This window comes from Pocillopora verrucosa, chromosome 3 (genome assembly GCF_036669915.1).
Source record: "Pocillopora verrucosa isolate sample1 chromosome 3, ASM3666991v2, whole genome shotgun sequence".
Classification (NCBI taxonomy): Eukaryota; Metazoa; Cnidaria; class Anthozoa; order Scleractinia; family Pocilloporidae; genus Pocillopora; species Pocillopora verrucosa.
Window position 1 is genome coordinate 5063560 of NC_089314.1, and position 25224 is coordinate 5088783.

Here is a 25224-nt window from a genome sequence, read left to right on the forward strand (position 1 = left end):
GGTCAACAAGTCTTGGTTACACCGTTGCTTCAAAAGCTAAATCATCCAAAAAGGCCAGAGAAAACCATGCGCGTTCTTTCACCAATCCTCTCTCCCTCAGCTACTCCTCCGAATTCTTGAGAGGGAGGTTGCAATATCAGACCAAAGTGTATAATTTCCCACATCGGTTTTCAGACCTAGGCCTGCCTTCTTTACGGTAAATTTGATTACCAAATCCGTCACGCCTTGTTAAGCTTTGCATCGGTGCCTAAAAGTCAATCTCTGATAGAATTCATTCGAACAATTCAGCTTTAATTCACCCTTTGGACTGTTTATTCTACTCTCTCTCAGTATCTATTTGGAATTAGATATTCGCCCTTGTGGTTTCCTTTAAAACCATACTGAAATGAAGACTATAATGGTCAAAAGCTTTGCCGTTTTCAGACCGTACCTTTTTAACATGGCGGCTCAAACCTGAGATACAAATTGGCACAAATAGAGTGCCAGAATAATGGCTGACGTAAAAATATAAGACGTAAAAAATTTTCCTTTTTTAATGTTTGCAGATTTTGCTGCTGTAAGCAACATTCCTATGGCGACGAAAACTAAGTATTTCATAAATCTTTCACTGTGTAGATGCGAAATGTTTACAAATGGATAGAAGCGTAAAGAAGCAGTTTAATGAAGATGGTATATTCAAAAAGCACAGCTTTAGACTCATTTTCTATTTGTTTTAAATTCAAGTTATATTCATATATTTTGTTTTTTCATTTTCAGTCTTCTCAGGCTAAGATGATTTTACTTTCTCTATAGATGGGGCATTTTCGAGGAACATCCCGTCACCAATATTACTTCCTGAAGACTGTTAGCATATTTTTCATTACATCACAGATAGTTTGATGCACAAACTGGTGCTTTTTTGCTTGAATTGTTTATTTTGAAATTAAGGGAAAATTCCCTACTACTCGCTGTTCGGGATTTATAATCGTCACCACTTCCGGCGCCAAAAAAGAGCTATATTTAAAGTAAGCGTCATTGCATCACCGAACAAATGTGATCACGTGCTGGTTTATGTCCAATCAGAAAGCTTAGAAATGGAACGGGGAAGTCCCTTAGTCTAGCAGAATGGAGACTATAAACTGAACCACTTCTTTCGGTTTTCACATGAGTGAGTGGAAAACTTCAATGTTGTTTTCACGCTAAAGTCGACAAGAGGAAGAGAATCTACAAGTTCTTAGGATAAAAGGCTAACGAACGTTATAAGGTGGGCAGATTTCACGTATTTTGGGCTTCTCTATAGCTTGTCTTCGCCGCATACATTTTGTTTCCCTGACTTTCTCTTGTCATTTTACCAACCAGTATCCTTCGAGGAAATTATTCTCTAACACTGGCGGTTTGAAGAACGAAATAACTTAAGTTCATCAAACGCAGAAACATTTTCATAGTAATACGACACGTTCAAACGTGAATACTTCATTCCTTGTTTTATTTCAACGTCGAAATTGTCTCACTAATCGTTGTAAGCGAGGTGAGCTTGTGGCGGTGGGTGTCTTCATGTTTTACGTCACGATCAGTGCTTAAACATGTGCTTAATCAGCATGTTGATGATATTTTTTCCATTCTTTCCTAGTCTACTTAGCCATATTCCGCTTGTCGTACCCTATAGTGTCACTACTTAGTTAAAAGGGATTGTGACCGATCATCAGTGTGATTAATGCTCTTAAGTCTTGTGACAAACTGATCATGATACATGAAGAGTGACTTATAATAAACGTCGTAAAGATCCTGTTGTATTCAAGTTAAATTTGCATCTTAATTTCTCCATGAAATATGTGTTTTATGAGGCATTTTTGATTGATGTAAGACAGACATAACATGAGCTTGTTGCATATGCTTAGTTGTGGTAAATTCGATATGTTTACCACAGCTAGTACACGTATATGAATACATGTATATGTTGTAATTTGAAATAATTTCAGGGCAAAATGACAACAATCAAGTTTAGAATGTGTTTTTCTTTGCATAAGAGCTACAGCAATGTACTTGGAACAAAGGGGAACACAACGTAACCATTTCAAAATCACTTTTACGTAAAATTCATTGTTGCCTTGAACATGCAGGCATGTTCTTGTGTCAATTTGGTTTTATGGTCCTGTATAATACAGCCTTAATTAAATATCTGAAAAATAACCATATGCTGACCTCTTGTGCCAAATTTAATGATGGAATCCAAAAGTTATTATGATCAGGGCTATGAGGTTGTAATTGAGAAACAAATGGATCTTCAATACTATATTGATTAATAGCATGACTGTTTGTTAGCAATAATACAGGAGCATGTGTTTAGACTGACTGATGCGTATGTTGCTCATTATATTTAACTGTAATCATTTGGTAGATATGAGTAAAAGCTCTGTTTTTTGAAATGGTATTAGACTATATTTTGCCATGTTTCTGAGGAAATGCAGATGAAATGAAGGATGATGCAGGTATTCAGATGAATTTGTTAGAAGTGATTGGAATAAATGTTTTTTCTCAGTCACAGTGAATTCTGTCTTTTATTCCCTCAACTTTGTCTCCAAAGTTCTTTCTCTGGCAATTCCATTTTCTTTAGATATAACAATTTGTTACCTATGATTTAAAGATGTTTTGGTACTCATTGAAAATGTTGTTTCTTCCTTTAGCACTTGTAATTTGTGAGCTATAAAAAGATACTCCAAAAGTAAGGGGATCTGCCATATTTTGAACCAGCTACTACCATGGCAACCAACTCAGAAAGGCAGATCGGTGAAACTCTCACGGACAGTTTTGTGATGGATCTCCTGACACCGGGGTACCTACCCGACATCTCGGCACTCCAGGTGCCAACAGCATCGTACCAAGGTAGCTGGGTTTGCCAACTTAATGTATCACTGCTTGTAGTAACATAAATCAACAGAATTTCAGCTACTCTTTGTTTCTCAGTTATTATTTGTAGCAAAATTGTTCACTGCTTGTTGCAATTTCAACCAAGATAATTTATACCATTCTTAGTTTCTCAATAAACCAATCTGGTTATTCTAAGTGCTTACATCCTCTACTATTTGTAGCAAAATTGTTCCTGGGAAAGTGGAATTTGTGTTGATTAAAAATTAAACCCAAATGCAATTTTTAACTGAAATCAAAGACTTATATGATAACTGTATCAAAGTTTAGGAAACTCAAATTTAACTTTGCATTTAGCTTCATCAGTTTTGATAGGAATTAGTTATTGAGAAGGTACATAAACAGTATAAGCACAAGCAGTTCAGTTTATTTACACTCTCTATTTTGAAACAATTGTTAAAGAGGGTATGGACAACATTCCAGAAAAAGATTGATACTTCTATGTTATAAGTAATGTAACTTTTGTTATCAAACATTTTTATAGGACCTTATATGGAAATTCTTGAACAACCTAAACAGGTAAACATGGCATTCTTATCTTAACACTTGGACTCAACAAACTTAGGCTCTCAGTTAAATTGATCTTTGATTTAGAGAGATCATTTGATGGCTGTTTGATAGAGTTGGCCTTACTTTTACCTTAAGACATTTTATGAACCTGAGGTATGATTAAATCATGAGATTCCTCTTCTCAATCATGAGAGTTGTGACCACACTCTACCTACAGATTGAAATTGATCAATACCACTAGTCTTACAACCAGTGACATTTTAGAACTTGTAACTGACCAATCTCTTCTCACAAACTGGATAAAAACCTTCAGCTGGTGAAGAAAAAGGAAACAATAAAATTCTTTACTTGACTCTGAAATTGACTTTCACAATATTTTTAAAAACAAAGATGTAGTGATAGTTATTAAAACATAGTCCTTCTCACATTTTCACACACTCAGATGATTACATTATTGTATATGTGACAGGATTGACCAATACCCTGCATAACATTTGTTTCTGCAGAGAGGTTTCCGTTTCCGTTATCCATGTGAGGGCCCATCTCATGGTGGTTTACCAGGGCAGTATTCTGAGAAAGGCAAAAAGTCATATCCTTCTGTTCAGCTCTGTAACTACCAAGGGCCTGCACGAATTGTGGTATCATTAGTGACAGTAGATGAACCTCCTATGCCTCATGCACACAGTCTGATTGGCAAGAACTCCACTAATGGAGTGGTGACAGTACAGATTGGCCCAGAACAAGGAATGACAGCAACGTGAGTTGTTTATGACTTTTATAACAGTGTTGGGGATCCAATTAATGGGCTAGATTCTAGATCAAGAGATCTGAGTTGCATCATCGTGTTGTGTTCTTAGGCAAGTCACGTTATTCTCACAGTGATTCTCTATGTGCAGGAGTATAAATGGGTACTGGTGAATTGTCAGGGAAGTGGCAGCCTGATGAAATGCTGAAGGGTGACCTAGCAGAGGACTGGCTTCTAATCTGGGGGGGGGGGGGAGAAGCAATGCAATCCAAGTTGCTTCATGTTATGGAAACTGGAATAAGCTTCAACCACACTGTAGATGAGGTCACTTGGCTTGATTGCTGACTTGATCTTTTTGGGTAATGACCTTTGCCATGAAGTTAACTGTGTCCAGGTCATAAAATTGTTGGGTATTGATTTCTTGTGAAAGGAGCCAAAGGAATGTTGTGTGGAAAAAGTGACATTCTTGTTGTTCAAATATTTACACCCAGAGTGGTACAAACTTGGTTTTAATTTAGCAAGCTAAACCACAAGTTAGCTTCATTATTTTGCTCAATTTTTAGGTTTCCCAATCTTGGTATTGAACATGTCACAAAGAAAATGGTTGGTAAAGTGCTTATGGATCGATATATCAAGATGCAGACCCTTCACACAGCTACATTAAATGCCCTAACATCAGGAGATGGAAAAGTGTTTGGTGTGGCAGGTTTAGTAGACCAAGCAATGGTAGATGGTGACAGAAGCTCTTTTGATAAACGCTTGGCAGAAGCTGTGGCAGGTGTGATAGAAACATTATTAATTCTGATGATATTTTATGTCTTGCACTCTGAATGTGCCAGTAACGACTGTGTAATTAAAAGCATTACTATGCTTGTTGTATACCAACTTTATGTTGGTATTGGATGAGTCCTTTTTCTGAAAAAGCACAGCCAGTAATCAGATTATGTAGAGTCAATAGCTCAGTGGAAAGATCTTGAAATTTAATCATTTAAACAGAGAAGACCTTTATTGAATTAAAAACAGCTTGTTATGAGTTGTCAGTAAAGAAAGTCTCCTGATATTTTAATTTTTTATTCTATTAGAGGAGGAATCACAAAAGGTTCGCGCCATGGTGGAAGAACAAAAGCAGAGTATGAACTTGAATGCTGTCAGGCTGTGTTTTCAAGCATTTCTTCCTGATGAAACTGGTGCTTTTACAAAAGCTTTGCATCCCTGCATTTCCAATGCAGTTTACGATTCAAGTGAGATATAGTACTTTAGTTTATTTGGTAAAGGCTCAGGGCTGGTTATTATGCAAAGTTTAGCTCTTATTTAAGTCTGGAAGTTACAATTGATACAGTCAAAACATTTGTTCATTAATGTGTAATTTTAATGTGTAATTTTAATGTGTAAATAGGCTAATGTGTACATAGGCTAATGTGTAAATAGGCTAAACATCATTTTGAACAGGCATTCCAGCCATTGTAACATCTGAACCTTAAACTCCTTAAACTTTATTAAAATAAGTTATTCTTAGTGTTTCACTCTAGCTGATCTTGATAAGTTTGTTTATTCTTAACACCTGTTTGCCCTTAATATTTTGAAATTCTTAGGACATCTTTTGTTTGAATCAGCTGCAGAGGTTATACAGTTAATGCAATTCACTTATTTTTGCAGAGGCCCCATCAGCCTCAAATCTTAAGATTTGCCGTATGGATCGCAACTCTGGATGCGTCAAAGGAGGTGACGAGGTTTACTTACTGTGTGATAAAGTACAAAAAGGTGGGTGTTGGATCGTACTGTTTATGGTTACACCTTAATTTTGCAAGTGTGAATTTCTATCAATACAAAAATTTTATTTTGCCATGAGGTCAACATGACATGATCTTACTCTGTCTTGCAGACGATATTGAGGTTATATTCTATGAAACTGAAATGGAGACTGGTAAAAAAACATGGGAAGATCGTGGAGTGTTTTCCCCTACAGATGTTCACAGACAGGTGATTTTAAAATAAAAACTGTTGCTCTGTCATGGTAGAGCCAGGAGCTTCATTTTTGTGTGTCAGGAAATCAAACTTCTTCCTTAACATGTACTGGTAAACAAAATATTGGGTAAAATCTAGTAACCTAGTAGCATGGATTCCCTGGAGTGAAGGTTGATTTCATTTTTGACTTGCACGTTGTTTTCTTATTATTCCTGGTTCCAGGTTGCCATTGTTTTCAAAACTCCTGCTTACTGGAATGTGGCTATCGAACAACCTGTCAAGGTACAACTTGAACTACGGCGGAAGTCTGATCAGGAGACAAGTGACCCAGTGGAGTTCACATATCAACCACAAATGTTTGGTATGTCATTAAGTTATTTATAATCAGATTCAGGTTATTCAATGGAGGATACCCATCCTGGCATTCTGGTGAACACATATTTGGAAAAATACTGTTCAAAGCATCATGACCTGCACCATTAGATTTTTATTCAAAAGGAAAATTGGGACAAAATACTGATTGGTTTTGTGGAATCTTCATTTAAGCTGAATACAAGCTTCCTGTTATAATCTATAGGGATTTTACTTCCCATATTGTCATTAATTTTTGAACTTGATACTGTAAATTTAGGTCAGTTTAGCAATTCTTACATGGAACTTTGCACACTTTTAGCTGCTGTCCTCACAAGCTGTTAGAGACTATCTTAGGTCCATCCTAATTTCCTGAGCAATCCTGGCTTGGCTACACCAACCAATAGTGTTTAAGAGAAGTTATAATCGCAAAATTTATAATAAGTGATAATTATTTCATTTTCTCATCAGACAAAGAGCAAATTGGAGCCAAAAGGCGAAAGAAGATCCCACACTTCTCTGACTACCTTGGTGGTGGTGGTGGTGGAGGAGGCCCTGGCATGGGTGGGGCAGGGGGAGGAGGTGGTGGCTTCAATTTTGGTGCCTTTGGCTTCCTAGCACCAACCATAGGCTTTTTACCAAATTATACAAACTCAGGAACTTCGCAGTCAGGCAATCAAGGTGAGCAATTCACTTATTGTTGTTTATTGTCATGTTTAATGGTAACCAATAGATTTCATAGTGCCTAGTATTTGTTTAGTTACATATCACAGGAGTCAAAGTTTGTTTGGTAGGGAAACATAGGATGCAACCAAATGACATGAACGTTTTTGATGTTCTTGTTGCATTATGATTTTGCCAGTGATCTGTAATGGGACAAACACATAGTGCATGGGTATCTAATCTGTTTTATACAATGGTCAGAAAAGTGAAATTATGACAATTTTGATTTGTGGCAATTGACTGTTTCAAATTTTGTTCAAGGGTACATCCATGTATTTTTTTGAAAAATTCACAAGAATGAATCAAATGTTATTGTGCAGTGTAGTTATGGATGATAAGTCATTTCAAAACAGTTCCTTCCATAACATGGCCATTGAATTTAACAACTCATACATTTTTTAATGTAAATTTTGTAGGAGGTGGGAGCTCATCACAGCAGGGGCAGTCACATTCTTCTGGACAGACACATGCATCTGGACAGCCACAAGAAGCAGGTGAGCTTGACTGTGTTTTTTGTTCAATAACTTAGTGGTTGGTGCATACATGTGTTTATCTTAGTCATGAAATGAAGCTAAAAATGCATTGTATAACACGAAGAAAACTTTAAGGATGATATTTCAATCGGCATTGAAATGTGCTATACTATCATTATTCAAAGAAGGATGTTTGTCTTTGTAACAAGTGCATGACACTGAAAAAAATCTTGTACAAAAAAAAACCCCTAAGCAGAAAAAGTACAACAAATGGAACCCTGGATCTCTAGATTTCGATATTAAGGGCTCTACAACTGAGCAAAAGAAACTCAGTGAAGAGCTAGGCTATATACTTAGTTGATTGATCCTAGTGGGTTGAACTTTTGACACATATGAACCAAAATAACTATATGGCTTACATATAGCTCACCAGAGGTCTCTCTAGCTTAGTTGTAGAGGATGTGAGCAGTAGCTCTGAAGGTAACATTCCCCCAGAGGTATTCAGATTTTTGACAAAATGAATGACACCTTTCTTTATTTGACTGATGAGCAAACTTTTACATACTTGTAACTTGTTTGTTATTCGAACTTCCTGCTGTTGTTTTACTACAGATCTCAGTGAATTAGCATGGAATCTTGCCGAGAAATCATCAGCTGCCATGCGTGATTATGCTGCTACTGGTGACGTACGGTATTTACTTGCTGTTCAGAGGCATTTAACAGCTGTGCAAGATGACAATGGGGACACGTAAGTACAATCACTTGTCAGAAGGCTCTGGGAAATAGTGACAGTAAGTTCTGAGCATCATCAGTTCATTTCAAGCTTCTAAACTGAAACTTGGCTTTTTTGTCCTCTTGTTACAGAGCTCTTCACCTTGCTGTTTTGAACGCTCGGCAAGAAGTAGTCCAGAGTCTGTTAGATATCATGGCTAGCCTGCCAGAGTCGTTTGTCAGTGAATACAATTTCCTAAGACAAGTGAGTCATTGTTTCATCCTGAAGCTCTTAATCTTTTGAATCATCTATCTTCAGCCTAGTAGTCTTTCCAACTGACATCATTTTAGAGTTATGGAAAACAACTTGGTCTCACAACCCTATCAGGGGATGATAGAAGAATATTCTTGTTGTCCATGACTACTGCAAATATTTTCCTTTTGAGCTCCGTGGTTAGATATGATGCCCTTATCTTTCCATATCAGTGCGTTGCACTCACCAGTGTCTTTCCTCTCCTTTGTTACGTCCTTCTCGAAGAATTGTTTTAATTGCTGTAAGCTTTATTTTCTAGGTTGCATGAAGTGACCTTTCTGAGATCTCTGCTTGTTCTTTTTCCACAGACACCTCTTCATCTCGCCGCTATCACAAAGCAACCTCGCATGCTGGAATGTCTGCTAAGAGCCAGAGCAAATGCTAGATCACGTGACCGTCATGGAAACACTGCTGTGCACATTGCATGCATGCACGGAGATGCTATGTGTCTGAAAGCAATGTTGAACTTCAATGTGACAAAAACTGTTCTTAACTGGCAGAATTACCAAGGTGAGAATTGAACAATCAAATCATGCGCACCAGAGGATTATTGCAAGACGTTGAGAGAAGCAGCTCCTTAATGTTGGTTTTGTTTTGAATACCCGATTTGCATCCTCTTTGTTGAATGAGATAATCTCCAGAACCAGGGTAGGTTAGTATGGGATTACATTGAAGTTACTAATGAGTAAATCTGTTTACAGGACTAACGCCAGTGCATCTGGCAGTGCTAGCGGGCAGTAAAGATGTCCTTAAACTGCTGAATTCTGCGGGAGCCAACATGAGCGCTCAGGTATTTTATTACTTTCAACATTCTTGTGTTAACCCTTTACACCCGAGCATTAGTATGAATATTCTCCAGACTGTTCTGTATAGGTTTCCAAAGGTGCTAACAAGGAGAATTTGTTTAACAATCAATAGCTTCTTTAGTTGGTGATCATTCCTTTGATTCTCGTGACCTTAATGTTTCATTGAGGGGGGGGGGATTTTCTAAGGAGAAATTAGATGCTAATCACTCTCAGAGGTTAAAGGGTTGAACAACTTATTTCCAAAATCAAGCACAAGAAAATTTCAGATGAAATCGAGAGTTAATAATATTTGTTGTTCAGGGATTTCAATCTTTGTGAGAAAGGTGGCATCTGTCTTTTAGTCCGTGAAAAGGGCAAGTTTTTTGTTTGTGAACATAAGTAGTTATCCATTCTGATCTTAGTGATATTATGTTTTGTCGTTGTTTAGGATGGCACTAGTGGTAAGACACCACTTCATCATGCAGTTGAACAGGACAATCTGGCCGTCGCTGGATTTCTCATTCTTGAGGTAAACTATTAAATAGACTTTCTTCCACAAGAAGTGAGCCACAATGTACGGGAAGGGCACAGTCACGAGTACATGGTCCAAAGCTTCTTAAAGCTTTTTCAATCGAATGTGGGGAAAAACATCCAGGATCTGCGGTGAACATGTTAGTTTCACTTCAAGTAATTTAGTGTTAAAAACTGGGTTGAAAACGTAAATTGGCCACCGTAAAGAGTAGAAAAGCTGGCGTTTCGAGCGTCAGCCCTTCGTCAGAGCGATGGCGAAGGGCTAACGCTCGAAACGTCAGCTTTTTTACTCTTTTTACGGTGGTCAATTTACGTTTTCAACTCAGTTGTTAACACTAAATTACCGGCTATACTCCCTCACCGACGCAGCACCACAGTTTCTTTAGAAACTTACCCCCTTTATTAGTTTCACTTCACTGCGCTCTCTGATTGGTCTAAAAAACTTTCCCCACCCTTTCAGTCAATCAGATACAAAGGAAAAGCCCGTCACGACGTCCTCACTCTTCAGGTCGTGGAAATCTATTTATTATGACTTTGATTGGTTTTTTTTTTTTTTTTAAGAAAATTACCTTTTTGATTGGCTTTGGTTTTGGTTTTACGTCATTGAGCCTAGTTTTCCCTACAGGAGGCATTTGACTCCTTTTGTTTACCATAAACACTTTTGGTGGTATGGATTGTTATAGATGTTTATTGAATTAATTTATAAATAAATGTCTTATCTTCTCACTAGGCGAACTGTGATGTGGACGCAATCACTCTCGATGGAAACACACCACTGCACGTAGCTGCAGCCAGTGGGCTCAAGGGCCAGACCGCGCTTTTAGTTGCGGCAGGGGCCGATACAACAGTACAGAACAGCGATGATGAAATACCTTTTGACTTGGCAAATGTAGCTGAGGTAAGTTTCTCAGGAAGCGGCTCACTTCGCCCAATAGCTCTTTCGCCCCGAGTCTTACCTTTGTTTTGCTTTTTCACGGAGTGCCGTAAAGTTGAAGAAACACTGACCCTTGCAAGAAGTAAGAAAGTTTCTGTCTAGTCAGCGAATCCTAAAAGGAGGAGGCTCCTATAAGACATAAGTAATTAGCAAAGAAAAGAGCTCTAATTAGGCTTCGGAGGGCAATTGACACTCATTATCAATCAGAAGTAAATAAAGAGGAATAAACAGCCGTAGCAAAATTTGAAAGGCCGACATGTTATTCATTAGCTCCTCGTAGGAGTGTAAGGAAAGTTAAACGCTTCAACAAAGGGCTAGCGCTCGAAAAAGTAGCCGCTTTTCAAAATTCGCCGTGGAGCTTCACTTACCTGCCCTTCCTACTGATGCCGAGCTCACATGAATGCCTGAACGTTTTGTGTCCTTCTAGGTTCAGGAGATCCTGGATGAAGATGAAATACTGAGCACGGATCCTTCCCAAGACGATGGTGAGTTTTTTTTTCCTTTAAATCTTGCATTGATAAAAATGCAGACGAAGGTACACGAGAAAGTTTTCTGTGGCTGCGCTGACACAGTGCAGACGCGTTGTAGACGCAAGGTGGAGGCATTGCAAAGGCAGATCTTCCTCGACAAGTCCCCGCCTTGTATAAAAATTACGCGCCTTAATGGTGAGGTCATCTAATAAAACTCTTTTTCCTTTCTTCTAGATTTAGCGAGTGGATTAACTGGCCTTGCGCTTGGTCAAGGTAAGATTTTATGGTATATTCTGAAAACATCAGGTTTTGCGACTTTCATTTATAGTGGAAATGCTGTGATCAAGAAATTCTTCTTAATTTCTCTATTTTGTTTATTTGAGGGTTACGGGCAAAGTGAGCAAATTCAAAGTTAATGTTTACAATTTTCCCCACAAACATCTAATTTTGAATGTTTAACCCTTCACTAGGTGATATGGATAAACTGGATCCTTACGTCAGAAGAATAATGGCCCAAAAGTTGGATCCCACAACTGGAGGTGGAGCGGACTGGCGTGAATTGGGAAGGAGACTGGGACTAGGGACATTGGAGAATGCGTTCGCAATTCATTCAAGTCCAACAACACAGGTGTTGGCTCAATACGAGGTGAGCATATGATTAGGGAAGAGAGGCTTGTTTCAGAATAAGAGAATTTCAATTGTTACTTCACGAGTGCTTACGCAGAGTCTTGAAAAAGGAAGGACATTTGCAAACGGTTTTTTAAGTCCTGGAAAAACTATGGCAATAAAGATTAAATCTGAAAAGGGAGTGAGATGGAGTGATGGCGCATGATCACTTAAGTTCACGATAATTAATAGAGGCAAATTGAAGATGAATGACTTTTTTTTCTCCACTTAGGCTGCTGATGGCAACATCAAGACTTTACGGCAGGTTCTTTATGACATGCGTAGAGGAGACGTACTTGAGATACTCGATGGGCATGGGCGGCAAGACTCAGGGTTTGATTCCGGTCTTGGTTCCCAGTCCTTATCGGCGAGTAGATCGGAAGGTAAGATTCGCTTTGTTTGTTCTTGTGCAATTAGTTCATCGTTCGGCTGTCCGACAGTCAATCGGTTTAGTCGATCGCATTTAGTCAGTCAGTTGGTTTCAGCGGGTCAAATTATCAATCAGCCAGCCAAACTATCAGCAGACAGTGAGTCAGACAGGTGCTCATCCTGTGAGTCAGGGGGGAAGTGGTGATTCATTTGGTCGCTTGATTCATTTGGTCGCTTGATCCAGCGCGTCAGTTGGTCATACAATCATCCATCTGGATATTTAGGCTGCCAATCAGTCAGGGGAAAATTACCGGTGTATTCCTTTTGTTCCTTGTTTAGCTTTTCTTCAAAATAATAAATCCCTTTTTTTACTTTTTTTCAGAATTATTTTCGTACGATGAGGGTTTTTCGAAAGGATCCTCTAATTCCTCGTTAAAGAAAGGAGTAACGAGTCTTGACTCCACGCGAAAGGCTGGGAATTTACAACCCATCAGGAGACACCAAGATGTGTGTTAACTCGACAAACTGTGTAAAAAAATACACCTAGACTAGAGGCTTATTTAGGCTTGTGCACCGGCAGTACGTAACAGTTTCACCGAAAAAGACGAAAGACTAGGATTGTGATGTCAAGACAGCGTGACAGATGTAGATCTAGTATTATTTTGCATTGCGTGACTTAGGGTCAATATTTCTCGGTGCGCCGGGTACAACAGTCAATCGTATGACATTCACACCCTCTTATGGAAGGGTTGATCGAATTATTATAAGCTTCCCATTGCATCGTCTGACGGAACTTGAAGGTAACAGGTTTGAATGTAATATTGTGTCATTTAGTAATAGTACTGAATTCATAGTGTATTCCAGATGAGTCGTGTTATTAAAATATACCATTTATATTCTATTTTTCCTTACGCAATCGGTGTTATTTCTACAATAGTTGGTTAGGTTTCGGAGAAGTTATAACTTTGGGGCTTTAAAAGCCAACATAACCATGTCTAATATGAACTAGGTGTCATTTTAGCTAATATTTACTCATTTGTCACTAAATTGTAGTCACTGTTTCGTTTTGCAATCACATTTTCTCTCAGGTGGGTTATTTGAGATTGTGAGGGAAGCGAAGAGGCTGATAACTAGGCTCTGATAGCGTAGGAGACTGGGTCATGGTTTTCCTTTTTGCGTCATATTATCTTGACGACTGTAGCACCCTGTTCTGGGAGTAAATGGCCTCAATTCTTGCAGTTGTAAATTACTACAATTATTAAGCTTCTGTTAAAATCTTTATTTACGAAATATCAATAAAACACATTAAGAAATCTATTGGTTCCTCTAAAATTTCCTGCGTAAATCTACGGGTACAATATGTCGTTAATGGTTTTCAGGACTGCCCCATTGAAATGATCGGCGAAACCTGGGAACGAGATAATGCGAAACTTGACCTGGACAGTTGAGTTGTTATGGGAACAGTGATACGAATCATCGGTTGAAAAGTGCGAGTTTGCTGCGAGTCAATTCGTAGCTATCACTGCGGGAAATGTTTAAGCTAGATCCAGTGTAAGAAAGATTGTTCATCGGTAGTAGTTCGTTGATTTGACGTCGTCTTCTCTTGTGGGTGATTTTGTCCACTATGCGATGCAACAATGGTCGAATAACTCGTTTTAACCTCTTATTCAGATAGCCATAGATAACGAAGTTAACCAAAATCCCGCACTGCATCAAAACTACAGCACATACTTTTGCATCGTGTGACAGCTGCCCAGTAAACATCGCTGTCGTAATGCATCCAAGATAAGGCAGGTGACATGAGCACAATGTCAGAACCATTAAAGTTATCATTTGAATGTTTTTGGCCGATACGCGAATATTTCTTTCTGCTACTCGCCTTCTGCTCGAGTCTAAGCTGTAAAAATCGGGTGGTAAGTTATCCGTTTTCTGGTGAAAATAGATGACTAAGTTAGCGTACATGCACAAAGTTCCGAAATGTAAAAATGCAAGAAATGCAAATTGTGCCGCAGCCACTCCTCTAGAGTATTTGGTCACATCTGCGCTCGCTTCTTGCTTAAAAAATGCCACAAGGCTCGCGTAAACAGTAGAGATAATCCATGAAAAAGTGATGCAACATGTAGTTTGTTTAACAGTCATTCGGGCAAGCTTTCGTCCACACAACACCAAACTGTATCTTGTTATACTTATTAGAAACAGTGCCTGAAAATAAACGCTGATTGCAAATTCTTCAATAAAACTCTTCACGCCGTGTCCAAGCTCTGTAGTACTGTTTATCTGTAATACATCGAATACTAACGTGAACACTCCTGAAACAAATTCAAGAAGCAAACCAGCAAAGCAAAGATTTATCACCGGCACGGCAGTAGGTACTTGTAAGTGTTTGTCCTTGTAGACTGCATAGCATATAGTGGAAGCTGCAAAGAATACAGCAAAGGTAAACAACGAGAAAATTATAGCGGCGAAAACGATGCTGAACGCGTTTACTGCGTTGAAATTCATTCTCCGTTGACGAGCAGTCGAGGACCGCACTCACTTTGTGCTCATGTCACGAAGATTTAAGAAGTAAAAAATGGATTTGCATTTGAAATGAAATTCACTGCTTGCCTTGCATTAATTGTATGCATCTCACTACAATTCGCACGTCGTTTTTGTTCATAAAACTGCATGGCGAAAAAAGAGAGAAAAGAAGAAACGCTCTTGTCTGTGCGACTCCTAATAATTTCTGCTTTTCCGGAATTTATTAAGCTTTCAGAGATTTCGACCTTAATTTTGATGTACCAACAGGCTTTGTTACAATTAAAAACCAAAATGAAAACATGAAAGGTCGAATGAAGTTAGATGGTGCTGTGAGGAGAAAAACTAAGATAGAGGTATCTTTTAGCAAAGAAAGAGGGTTAACCTTTAGCCGTCAAACAGCCAAAATTTTAACCGTTAATTTTAGCCGTAACATACGTCGTAATTCCACTGAGACCCTCAAAATAAACATCGGGGTGAATTGCTATCGTAAAACATCAAGCTGCATCTTCCTAATTCTGAAAAGTGTCTTTCGATCATAAGAACCAAAGTAGAGATCTATATATGTCAGTAAGAACGCCGCGATACAGGTGAAAACTTTCGCATAAAATAACGTGAGCGAAGATCAAAACAATATTTGTCGAGTTTTCTCATCTCACAAATATAAACACGCATAGGTCATTAGATGAACTTTAGTCATTCAAACTTGACGCGAGAATTTCTTCATCCATATCATGCAACTCGTCAGTCATGTGAAAATTTTGTGATGAGGTAGTAATGAAGATCACATTTTTAAAAACGTGTGCTAGAATCCGACCGTAACTAATTTCGCAGAGTGGTAGTAGAATTTCAAAACAAACAGCTGAAGGTAAGTTTCACGACTTTGACTCAGCATTTTGAATCGCCAGGTACCTTAGACTTGTTCGTCAGATTTTTCTACGAATCAATTCAAGCCGTTCTTATAAACTTCATGTGTAAGGCGGCTTTGATTACTGACGAAATTCAAGTCTAAACGGCAGGTGTACAAATCTTTTTTTCCCTTCAACATCTACTGATAAAAAAAAGCCGAAGACAGTCATTTTTGCCTATAGGTTTTTCATCATATCATGAAAAATGCGACTCAAAATTTTTAATGACAATCAAATCATATTTATTAAACAGTTCGTTTTCATCAGTTCATTTCAAGCATGTGACTCTTACTGACCTTTTTTTTTTTTTTTTTTTTCATTTAATGTAAAGAATTCATTATAAAGTTAAGTCGAATGTAACTTCATTGTCTAACTTGATTTCGGACTCAAACTGAAGAGCAGATTTTTCTTTTACAGACATACAGTTTAAGTGTCATGCAAAATTCGGCTTCAAAAGTCTCGAGATAATTTTTCTTTAGAAAGTTCGGCTTCATTCAGCGGACTACTACTCTTAAGCGGAAAAACTTCCTGAGCTGAAAGAGCATGTTTGGTTTTCTCACCTAGGCGCATGATCTTTCAAAATGGATGATTTGACAGGTTGGTTCATACCTTGAAGAAGTATTGTTCGCTATTGGAGCTCAGTTTGTTCAGGAAAAGCAAACAAACCATTATTTAAAGACAGAGTTTAAGCAAAAGCTGGCTAGGATATGTCAGTAACCATTGTTCCTCAAATTAATTAAACCCCGGCACAAAGGCGCCTCAGAGCGAATTAGGGTGCTCATCCGACTTACTGCTGAACTGTTAACTATTCGTGAAGAAGTTGTTTATTTAAAATGCTTCTCAACTCTCAGTTGTCAGCTGAACATAATGGCAAGACGTCTGTAAACTATGAGGTCTACACAAGTACATTTGACTGTGTTAAGAGCTTCAAGGTAAGGAATTTTTTCTTAGACTCGAAATTGAGTAACAAGGAACCAGTTTCAAAATACAGAAAATACCATTGGAAAGCTTTGAATCAAAGCTATTCGTAAGTAAATGTGGGCATGCCCAGGCTTCTTTTTCCTGTTCTATAAACAGGTTATTAAGACGCGGTCGTCATTCGATCTCAGTCGCGTTTTTAATCTGGGAATTAAAAAAACTTTGATCGGAATGTGCTGATTGTACCGAAAGTTAAAAAGTTTCGAATCAGTGTTCACTGAATCAGCATTTACTTTGTTTAGAGAAGAGTCTAAGATTTCTCCCGCATGACCAAAAATGCTTGATGTCAAACATCAATTTGAATTCCAGCTCTTCCTGAAAGAAACCTTCGTGTCTAAGACTGGCACTGTTTGGTGCGATACTTGGAACGTATTGGAAGCATTTTTGCATCGATTAATATAGATCGCTTAAAATGAAAGAACGATAAGGAAGATAAACCCAAGTGAACCATGTGGCTTTACTTCTCTGGCCTTGCCGATTCACGTTTTGGTTTTCTTCTGGGATACTGTTTCCCCGCTAAAGTAAGCAGTTTTAAAATAGCATCTTACTTTCACGGGACTTTTAAACGACCAAATTAAAGTCTCCCTTTCTCGCATGTTGACAAGTTGTATGATAAAAAAAAACAACTATTTCCCATTTTCAATTTCAGTTTGACAAATGCGAGTGATCAGAAGTGGTCGTAATATTTAGGGAAATGTCTCATATTTAGTATGATAACATTTTCATTTTCATTTCTAGTTACAAATATTACTGTTTTTAGATCACCTCTCAGTTGTCTTACAGTATAGCAGGGAGTATAGTCACTTACATCGTTCAATCCATGTATAGGTGACTTTTGCGTATCCGTGATTGTTGAAAGAATACACCTCAGTTTTTCGATTGAAGAGATATCCTGCTCTTTTAAACTGAACTGCTTTTTGCAGCTGGAAATTCAGTGTTTCGTGAACGGTAAGTTGTCGATTCAAGTATGTACGTTCATTATTTACTAGTGACGGTCTGTAACGGACTCACCGCTCAGAGCAAGCGGAGAGGCTGGTTTTCTCTTCAAGTGTATTTGATCTGCTGGCACAAATCCTTATTATTAATATCTGACAATGCTCAAAATGTTATAAATGGATGAATTTAATTCCAAATTTATTTTTTGGCAATCAACACTTGCTCGTTGAGAACGTCGTATGGGTATTCAGTCGGAGGGAATATAAATAATTAATATCGGTTTAAGGAACTTTTCCTTCAAATCCGATTGAAAATTAAAATTGTTTCTCTTCTATTGCAGGCTTCGCAACCATGGCGGATTTAAATTTTAGCCAACTACAAAATTCCTCGATTTCAAATGGCGAGGTGTACGAGGAACCTGATACCGAATACTTGGTACTTGCACCTGTTCTGGGGCTCATAATGCTGCTCGCCATATCTGGTAACATGACCCTTATCATCACAATATGCCGCACTCGTAAACTGCGTACATGCACAAACATGTTCATCTTAAACCAGGCATGCGCAGACCTGGGAGTCGCTTTATTTTGTATGCCATTTTCAATCATCACGTGCTATACACGAGACTGGATATTTGGTGACAGTATATGCCATCTAAATGGATTTGTGAATATTCTGTTTGAGGCTTCATCGTTGTTTACGCTTACTTCGATAAGCATCGAGAAATACTTTTCCATCGTCAAGCCTATGAGGGTTGTCATAACAAAAAAGGTGACAGTCACCATAGTTGCCATGACGTGGTTTACAGCACTTGGGCTTGCAACCTTACCGTTGACAGGATTCATTGCGTTTGAATTTAAGCCGGGTAAGTAAAAATTTTTTTTCCATTATGGATAATTTTTGAAAAAACGAGCAACAAGTTTTAGAAGTCAATTATTAGCGCAGTTTGGGGTAAAAATTACAAGTGATTAAGTATTCCAAAATTTCCCAAGAAATTTGATTTGATTACTTTTCAATAACATACATAGAAATTTACCTTCTTAGACTATTCGAGATTTAATTTAGTGAGGTGTTTTCAGCCCAAATGAGCATGCTGAAATGTCGCAAGTATGAATGTTTATTGAGGTGATAAATTTTTATTAACAGATTTATTACACCCATTTTGAAATCACTGGTGGTCCCTGTAATCTGATTGGCTCTGATTGGTGCGATTTATTCACGAATCGTACCATTTTTTGCTTTAAACGCATCTTTTTCCCAGCCAATGAAGAGGCTACACTAAAAACAAAACAACCAATCAGATTTCAAGGCTTGTTCAAAGTAACCGATCAAATTGCAGGAAAATGAAAGACAAAGAGTATCATACGGCAAATTTTGCAACTTTTGTTTCCGAAACTCCTATTCCCCCCCCCCCCCCCAAAAAAAGATGAATTTAATTTCAAACCGGCTCAGTACTGCATTAATAAAATATTTGAACTGACCAAGTCCTATATTTGGGCGATTTCAAAATGGATGCAATAGCCCGATAGTTAATCGATTAATGATTAATAACTGTAACTGAACCTCGTGTCGTGCAATTTTGGTCTGAAATCATACTTGTGATTACAAATCACGCGTATGATTTCAGCCCAAATTGCACTCCACTCATTTCAATTACCGTTATTAATCATTAATCGATTAACTATCGGGCGAAAAGTTGGCAGGGTTATGGAGTAACACAAGCTCGGCATAAAAGCCTATGAACCAAAAGAAAAGCTGCAAACAGTTTTAACAATTTTCTTCATTCCTTAGGGTCAACTCAGTGTGGAGTTCAAATCTCATCTAATGTTGGTCAAACCATTTACTCATTGGTGGTTCTTGTGGTCGCCTTCCTTATGCCGCTATGTATCATGGGATTCTGTTACATCAACATTTTCCTAGTTGTAAGGAAACACAACATTCGCCGTCCAAAGATGTCATATTCACGCATCGACAGCAAAAGTTTTCTGTCGACTCAAAGCCAAATAGCCCTGACCATTTTCATGATGTTCATTGCTTTTATTCTCTGCTGGTCACCTTATTTTGCGTACATGATCTACATGACCGCTCGTCAAGTGAAAAGCCCAGATGCATTCGCACGGAGCTTGGGACTAGCTTCTTATTGGTTTGCTTTCCTAAACAGCTGCATTAATCCGTTCCTGTACGGCCTCAGGAATCCTCTCATCAGGAGATCGCTGTATTCAATGTGCTGTAATCGCAAATTTCGAAGCAGTCGCAGTCGCAGACGCTATTCCTTGAGGAAAGCAAATGACTACCGTGATCCGCCATTTTTTGGACCACCCCTGCCATTAGTCGACTACGACAAAACATCCCCTCCCTACCCAGCTTTCATCAACGTTGTTGCCCTGACCGAGGAAGACATAATCAGCCCAAATGAGGGAATTGGCGAGCCGACTGTGGACAGAGGAACTCAAACGGGCGAAAACTGGAAAATTTTATCTTTCCAAGATTTGCCGCAAACTTACTTCGTCAATGAAGCGTCTTCCACGACAAACCAAGTATTTCCACTTCAGTTACAAGAACAGGGAACGTTATTCGACCATACCCATAACGTTTCAAGTTCCTCATGCTCTAGCATGTGCTCTGGTTGCAATCACGTGGTGACAAACAGTAATGAGGAAATCTTGTGTTCCAGCATGTCATCAGTGAAAGACAGTGGTCTGTGTAGTGAATGTGCATGCTTGTCCGATTATGAAAGTTCAACGAGTAGAAGTTGTAGTCAATGCAAACAAGATGACCTTGAATCGAATTCTTGCCCTTCGATTTCGAATCACACGAAAGAATTTCAATCGCATAGCGTGTTGCACCAAGTTGATCATGCTGGAAACAAGATGGAAAACTCCCTCCATTCCGCGGTGGGAAAAACAAGAATGAGTTTTAAAATTGGTTGGATGGAATCTCATCTTTAAACCAACTAAATATGTGATACTATGCCAGTTGTTGGCGGGTTCTTTTTCTTCGCGACGATAAGAAGCCTGTAATCAGCTCTAAGTGAATAGACCTGAATACTAATGTTGCAAAAAAACAAAATTAAATGTAAGCTAAGCAAATCGCGAACTCATCTGTAACGATTTCTCGACAGACTTGCTATACACTTGTTGTTAGTCGATCAAAAATGATGAAGGGAAGAGCATTTGGATAGACGGCCTTCCTGTCGTTCCCTTCGTTGCGTATTTGATGCTTGATGATTGTATAGACTCTTTTAATCTTTTACACTTTAGTATGTTTAACTAGTTCTTAATCTAAACTTAGTATTCTTCTGAGGACCCTTCTGTAAACCACTTCGTGACGTTGGCATCCTCATTAAAGATTACTACTGCTACTTGCGTACCATTTTGACTGGTACCCATCTTTTCCGTAATCAAATTCCTATTTTGAACTTTGAGAGTGAAAGATCCAATAAATAAATGGATAAAGACATTAATAAATTGATATGGACTCTTTTTGTACCACATTCGTTACAAGACAAAAGAAACATCTTTTTTCATTTCATTCGCAAGAAAACCATCTCAACTCAACATGTATTAAGACATATTAACTTTCAGTTTCTTTGACCTGGGTGACATCACCCAAGACCGTATGACAACTTATGCCCAGACCCGTCGGACTGAGGGAAAACCCCTTCTTCTTATTTTACGCGAACTGCAAGTGAATCGAACATTTGGAAAGTTGCTGTTTCAATTATGAAAATGAAAACAAAGCTGTTTTTCTGATCAGCGTTATCAAGTAATTTGTTTGTGTTTCCGTTTCATTTTATTGATCGAAAGTCACGGCCATTCTTTGCCCAAAGTGCTGGAGATCAAAATGCATGATCTAAGTGTTTTTGAAGGTCTGAGTGATGAGAGAAACTGCGGGACCCAGGAGATACGTTGAAGAAAAGATTAAAGAAAATGAAAACGCGACGAGGGGGGGGGGGGGGGGAAGATGAGGGAGTAATCAACATTGAGCTGTCTTGCACGGAAATCTTTTCGGCTTTCGCTTTAGCTGCGACACTGTGACTAATGGTCTCCAGCTTAAAGAACGCTGTCTTCAAAATCAAGGCGAAACCCTGCAATGCAGAGCTGTTTATTTTTCGGTGATTCTGTGAGTCTATTTTTGGTGAAGTGACACCATATAAATTTATATATCATCAACATATCCCATTCTTTAAATATCTCGGTCACTCATAGATCATGTGGCTCTTTTATTTGCCTAATTTGTCGCAATCAAGATTACTAACATTCCATTGTGAATTTCTTTAAACAGTTTATAAACAAATCTTTCAGTGGCACAAGGCAACGTGAATTTTCGTTAATTCTTTCGAAGTAAAGAAGAGATGTTTACAATTTATGATCTTTCGTATTTTTGACGATTCCTCTCCCCTGGTCAGAGAACAAAGAAAACACATTTCCGGAGAACGTCTGAATTCAATAAACTTGAAATCCGACTCCCTAAGTTGTTCACAATGCTATTGTTGCTGGCTTTGTCCGATGTTGTCTCCGGATATGTTACAGCACTTAAACTTGACAACATGATCATGTTCTGAAAATATTGCGGGAAGGAGCAAAGTTACTTCACTGCAGGGAAAATCCGCGCGTTTTTTATTTTGGTAAGTCAATGTTAAACAGTTTTCTATTCCCTTAAAGGCGACGATACTTGCTCTACGTGCGTGAGAAGCGTGGTATTGCAGACAGTCTTCCAGCCACCGCGTACTCGTCACATCTTTTTCCAAATCAAACGAAACAAGTTTTCAACCTTTTTATTTTTGGTTATGTAATATTATAGATGCCGCAAGCTGCATAGTCAAAATGCCTTGATAAATTTGTCTCGGTTTTGTTTTCCACTTTGCAAGTAATTCTTGTTGTTATGGATTTAAAGAAAAAATGCATGGCTTGTCTCACTGAGCGTAATGGAAGTTATAGTGTTTGGCGTGACACAAACCTGTTGATAAAACAATTAGTGCTCATTATATTTCGATTTCGTTGATAAAAAATGCAGAAATTCACAGCTTTGTTCATTGTAAGATGCTCTCAAAACCTGGAGCATAAATTTTCAATCTAGTTCAAGGTCTATCGCGGAACCATTTATCGTTATATTGTTCAATTCATTGAGCATGTCGTGCGTTAGGTATGTTGACCATCAAACGCTTCGCACCATGAATTTTTCTTATTCTTTGTTTGTAATCAGAGATGTAAAACATAAAGCGACTTCTGCTTTTTTTTTACCAAAGAAAAATTCTGAGGTAGTGCAACTTAACCAGGTTTTTGGCTCTACAACATTTTGAATGATCTGAAATTCCCAACCATCTATTATTTAACCTTTTCCACTCTAACATTGGTATTCACTGTTCTCTTTACATTTCGTATGTTACTGACAAGGAGAATTTGTTTGACAATCGTATCAAGAGCTTCTTGAATTGGTGATCATTTCCCCTATTCTCATAATTTGATTCAAGGCTGATACTGAAAGGAGAAATAAGAAGCCAGTCATTCTTTTTTAAAGAGTTAAAAACTAATGGATTTTCTCTGAAAGTCATAACAGGCTCCCCGTCTAACGCGTCCGTAACAATAATTTCTGAATGTTCATCATGGAAATTCTAAATTCATAGAACAAATGGCATTTGCTATTCCTGTCTTGTCTCAGTTTTAATTCTGCCATTCATATATTTTTAATGCGCTCTCAGGAATGATCGTGTATCTGTAGAGTAACACGTTGATGGTATTGTGACCTATTGTTTGAAACTCTTGCTCAACCCCATCAAACAGTTCTGATCACTCAGACCCTTCAGACTGAGATGAGGCTTATGTTTACACTTCAAGAGTTAAAGCCTACAGTACTACTTCGTTAAGTTATTGATGTTTTGTTCAGAACTGAATATCAGACAATCAAACTAAATTAGGTTTTAGCGTATGTACCCTACCAAACATTTTTTGTTACCGACATATATGTTGCACGTGTGAGTACATTCTTGCAGGTTGTCGACGAGAGAGAATCCTTGATTCTATCTGGGCTGTCGACTGAGAAAAGAAGCGCGTCGAGCTTATAGAAACTCACTATCCAAAAATAAACTAAAAAAAAACTAGAATTGCGTAACTAGAGATGTAGGTAACGGTTTTGGCTTTTGAATCCCAACTTTTGTTGAAAGTCACTCTATATGAAGCATTCTTAGATTAGACAATTCTTTTCAGTTGACATAAGCTCTCGACTTTTACTCTGAGAAAAGCTTTCACTGAACTTTAAAGCGCGAGGTGATCCCGTGTCACAACACTGAGTCATAGAACAATGCGAGCGTTGACTGACAGTTGCAGGCTTACCTTTCTGTGCTGTATTCCTACCCATTCTGCATTGAAAAAAACGGAAAACCGCGTATGGGTCGTTGCATATTAGACACATTATTGACTAAAAAGGAGCTAGTGATCAATAATGAAAGCTCCTTATTCACTTAGCTTTGGCAAGTTTACACATATTATCCATTTTTAGTAACGTAAACAATTCAAAAATTATCTAGACTTTGCAGTAATTGATCAAGTGGGAGGGGAGCAAGGTCTTGTACGTTGTAACCTTGAGCCAAATTTCTACCGTCCGGCTCGACCTAATTGACACATGAACGTTTTTGAGATCAAATGAACGCCTCTCCCTACATCTGAGTGGGAAAGAAGCGTGCGGCATTTTCCGTCTTCACTCGCGACCTTTAAAGCGGGATTCTTTTTCTATAGAAAACAGTATAGAGAATATGCATTCTGATGTTAGGGTATAAAGATCGATAAGCCTGCTTAGGTTAAGAGACAGGAGTAATAAACAGTACACTGAATAGAGACAATTTTTATTCGGGATTGAACAACTGATACGGATTGCAAATAAGAAACTAGCAAGGTAAGGCTAAAACTTCAATAAGCGAGACTGCAACACAACTGTTCCTCTTATATTAGTGAAACCCGTCTTGTAATTTTTATCTTTTTTCTTCAGTGTTTAGCCCCAAGCAATAGAGAGCAACTTGAAACTTGCAACATGGTGATGAATAACGATAAATTTTCCCCAGTTAGTGTAGAAAACATAAATGGGACAACCGAACCAACGACGGTCACGTATAATGAACTTGAACGCCTTCTGATGAGTGGGAGTCTGGTACTGATCATGCTAGCGACTCTGATTGGGAACGGAACGGTTTTTCTGGCAGTCTCCAGACATCGTAAACTGCGCACGCGCACAAACATTTTTATCATTAACCTGTCATGTGCTGATATCGGTGTTGCAATAATCTGCATGCCTTTCTCGTTGTACACGTGCTTGAATCATGAATGGGTGCTGAGTGATGTTCTGTGCAAGTTAAATGGTTTCCTTAACATAGTATTCTGCATGAGTTCGCTTTTGACGCTTACAGCGATAAGTGTAGAAACGTATTTTGCCATCTGTAAGC

The 25224-nt window shown here is 38.3% G+C and overlaps 3 protein-coding genes across 4 annotated transcripts; 2 read left to right on the top strand and 1 right to left on the bottom strand.

Annotated features, from left to right (window-relative positions):
• Positions 1 to 1085: 1085 nt before the first annotated feature.
• On the top strand, positions 1086 to 13767 carry LOC131796543 (nuclear factor NF-kappa-B p105 subunit). Its single transcript, XM_059114138.2, has 22 exons — positions 1086 to 1243; positions 2664 to 2862; positions 3389 to 3423; positions 3921 to 4171; positions 4723 to 4937; positions 5242 to 5400; positions 5816 to 5920; positions 6042 to 6139; positions 6347 to 6485; positions 6947 to 7156; positions 7615 to 7692; positions 8284 to 8419; positions 8536 to 8647; positions 9004 to 9205; positions 9397 to 9485; positions 9929 to 10009; positions 10742 to 10909; positions 11373 to 11430; positions 11650 to 11688; positions 11886 to 12061; positions 12314 to 12464; positions 12833 to 13767. Exons 2-22 carry the CDS (start codon positions 2739 to 2741, stop codon positions 12964 to 12966), a joined length of 2760 nt encoding a protein of 919 aa, XP_058970121.1. The 5' UTR covers positions 1086 to 1243; positions 2664 to 2738; the 3' UTR covers positions 12967 to 13767.
• Positions 13768 to 13923: 156 nt separating this feature from the next.
• Positions 13924 to 14952, bottom strand: LOC131796500 (uncharacterized). The gene has a single exon (XM_059114093.2). It carries the CDS (start codon positions 14950 to 14952, stop codon positions 13924 to 13926), a length of 1029 nt encoding a protein of 342 aa, XP_058970076.2.
• A 1786-nt stretch (positions 14953 to 16738) lies between these two features.
• Positions 16739 to 21193, top strand: LOC131796568 (melatonin receptor type 1B-B-like). 2 transcript variants are annotated; one of them, XM_059114168.2, is made up of 4 exons: positions 16739 to 16807; positions 17682 to 17801; positions 18130 to 18654; positions 19581 to 21193. In XM_059114168.2, the coding sequence occupies exons 3-4, from the start codon at positions 18141 to 18143 to the stop codon at positions 20735 to 20737; spliced, it is 1671 nt and encodes a 556-aa protein (XP_058970151.1). In that variant the 5' UTR covers positions 16739 to 16807; positions 17682 to 17801; positions 18130 to 18140; the 3' UTR covers positions 20738 to 21193. The 2 variants fall into 2 exon arrangements, with proteins under 2 accessions (XP_058970151.1, XP_066020220.1); XM_066164123.1 differs by lacking the exon at positions 16739 to 16807 and having other exon boundaries at positions 17671 to 17801.
• Positions 21194 to 25224: the final 4031 nt, after the last annotated feature.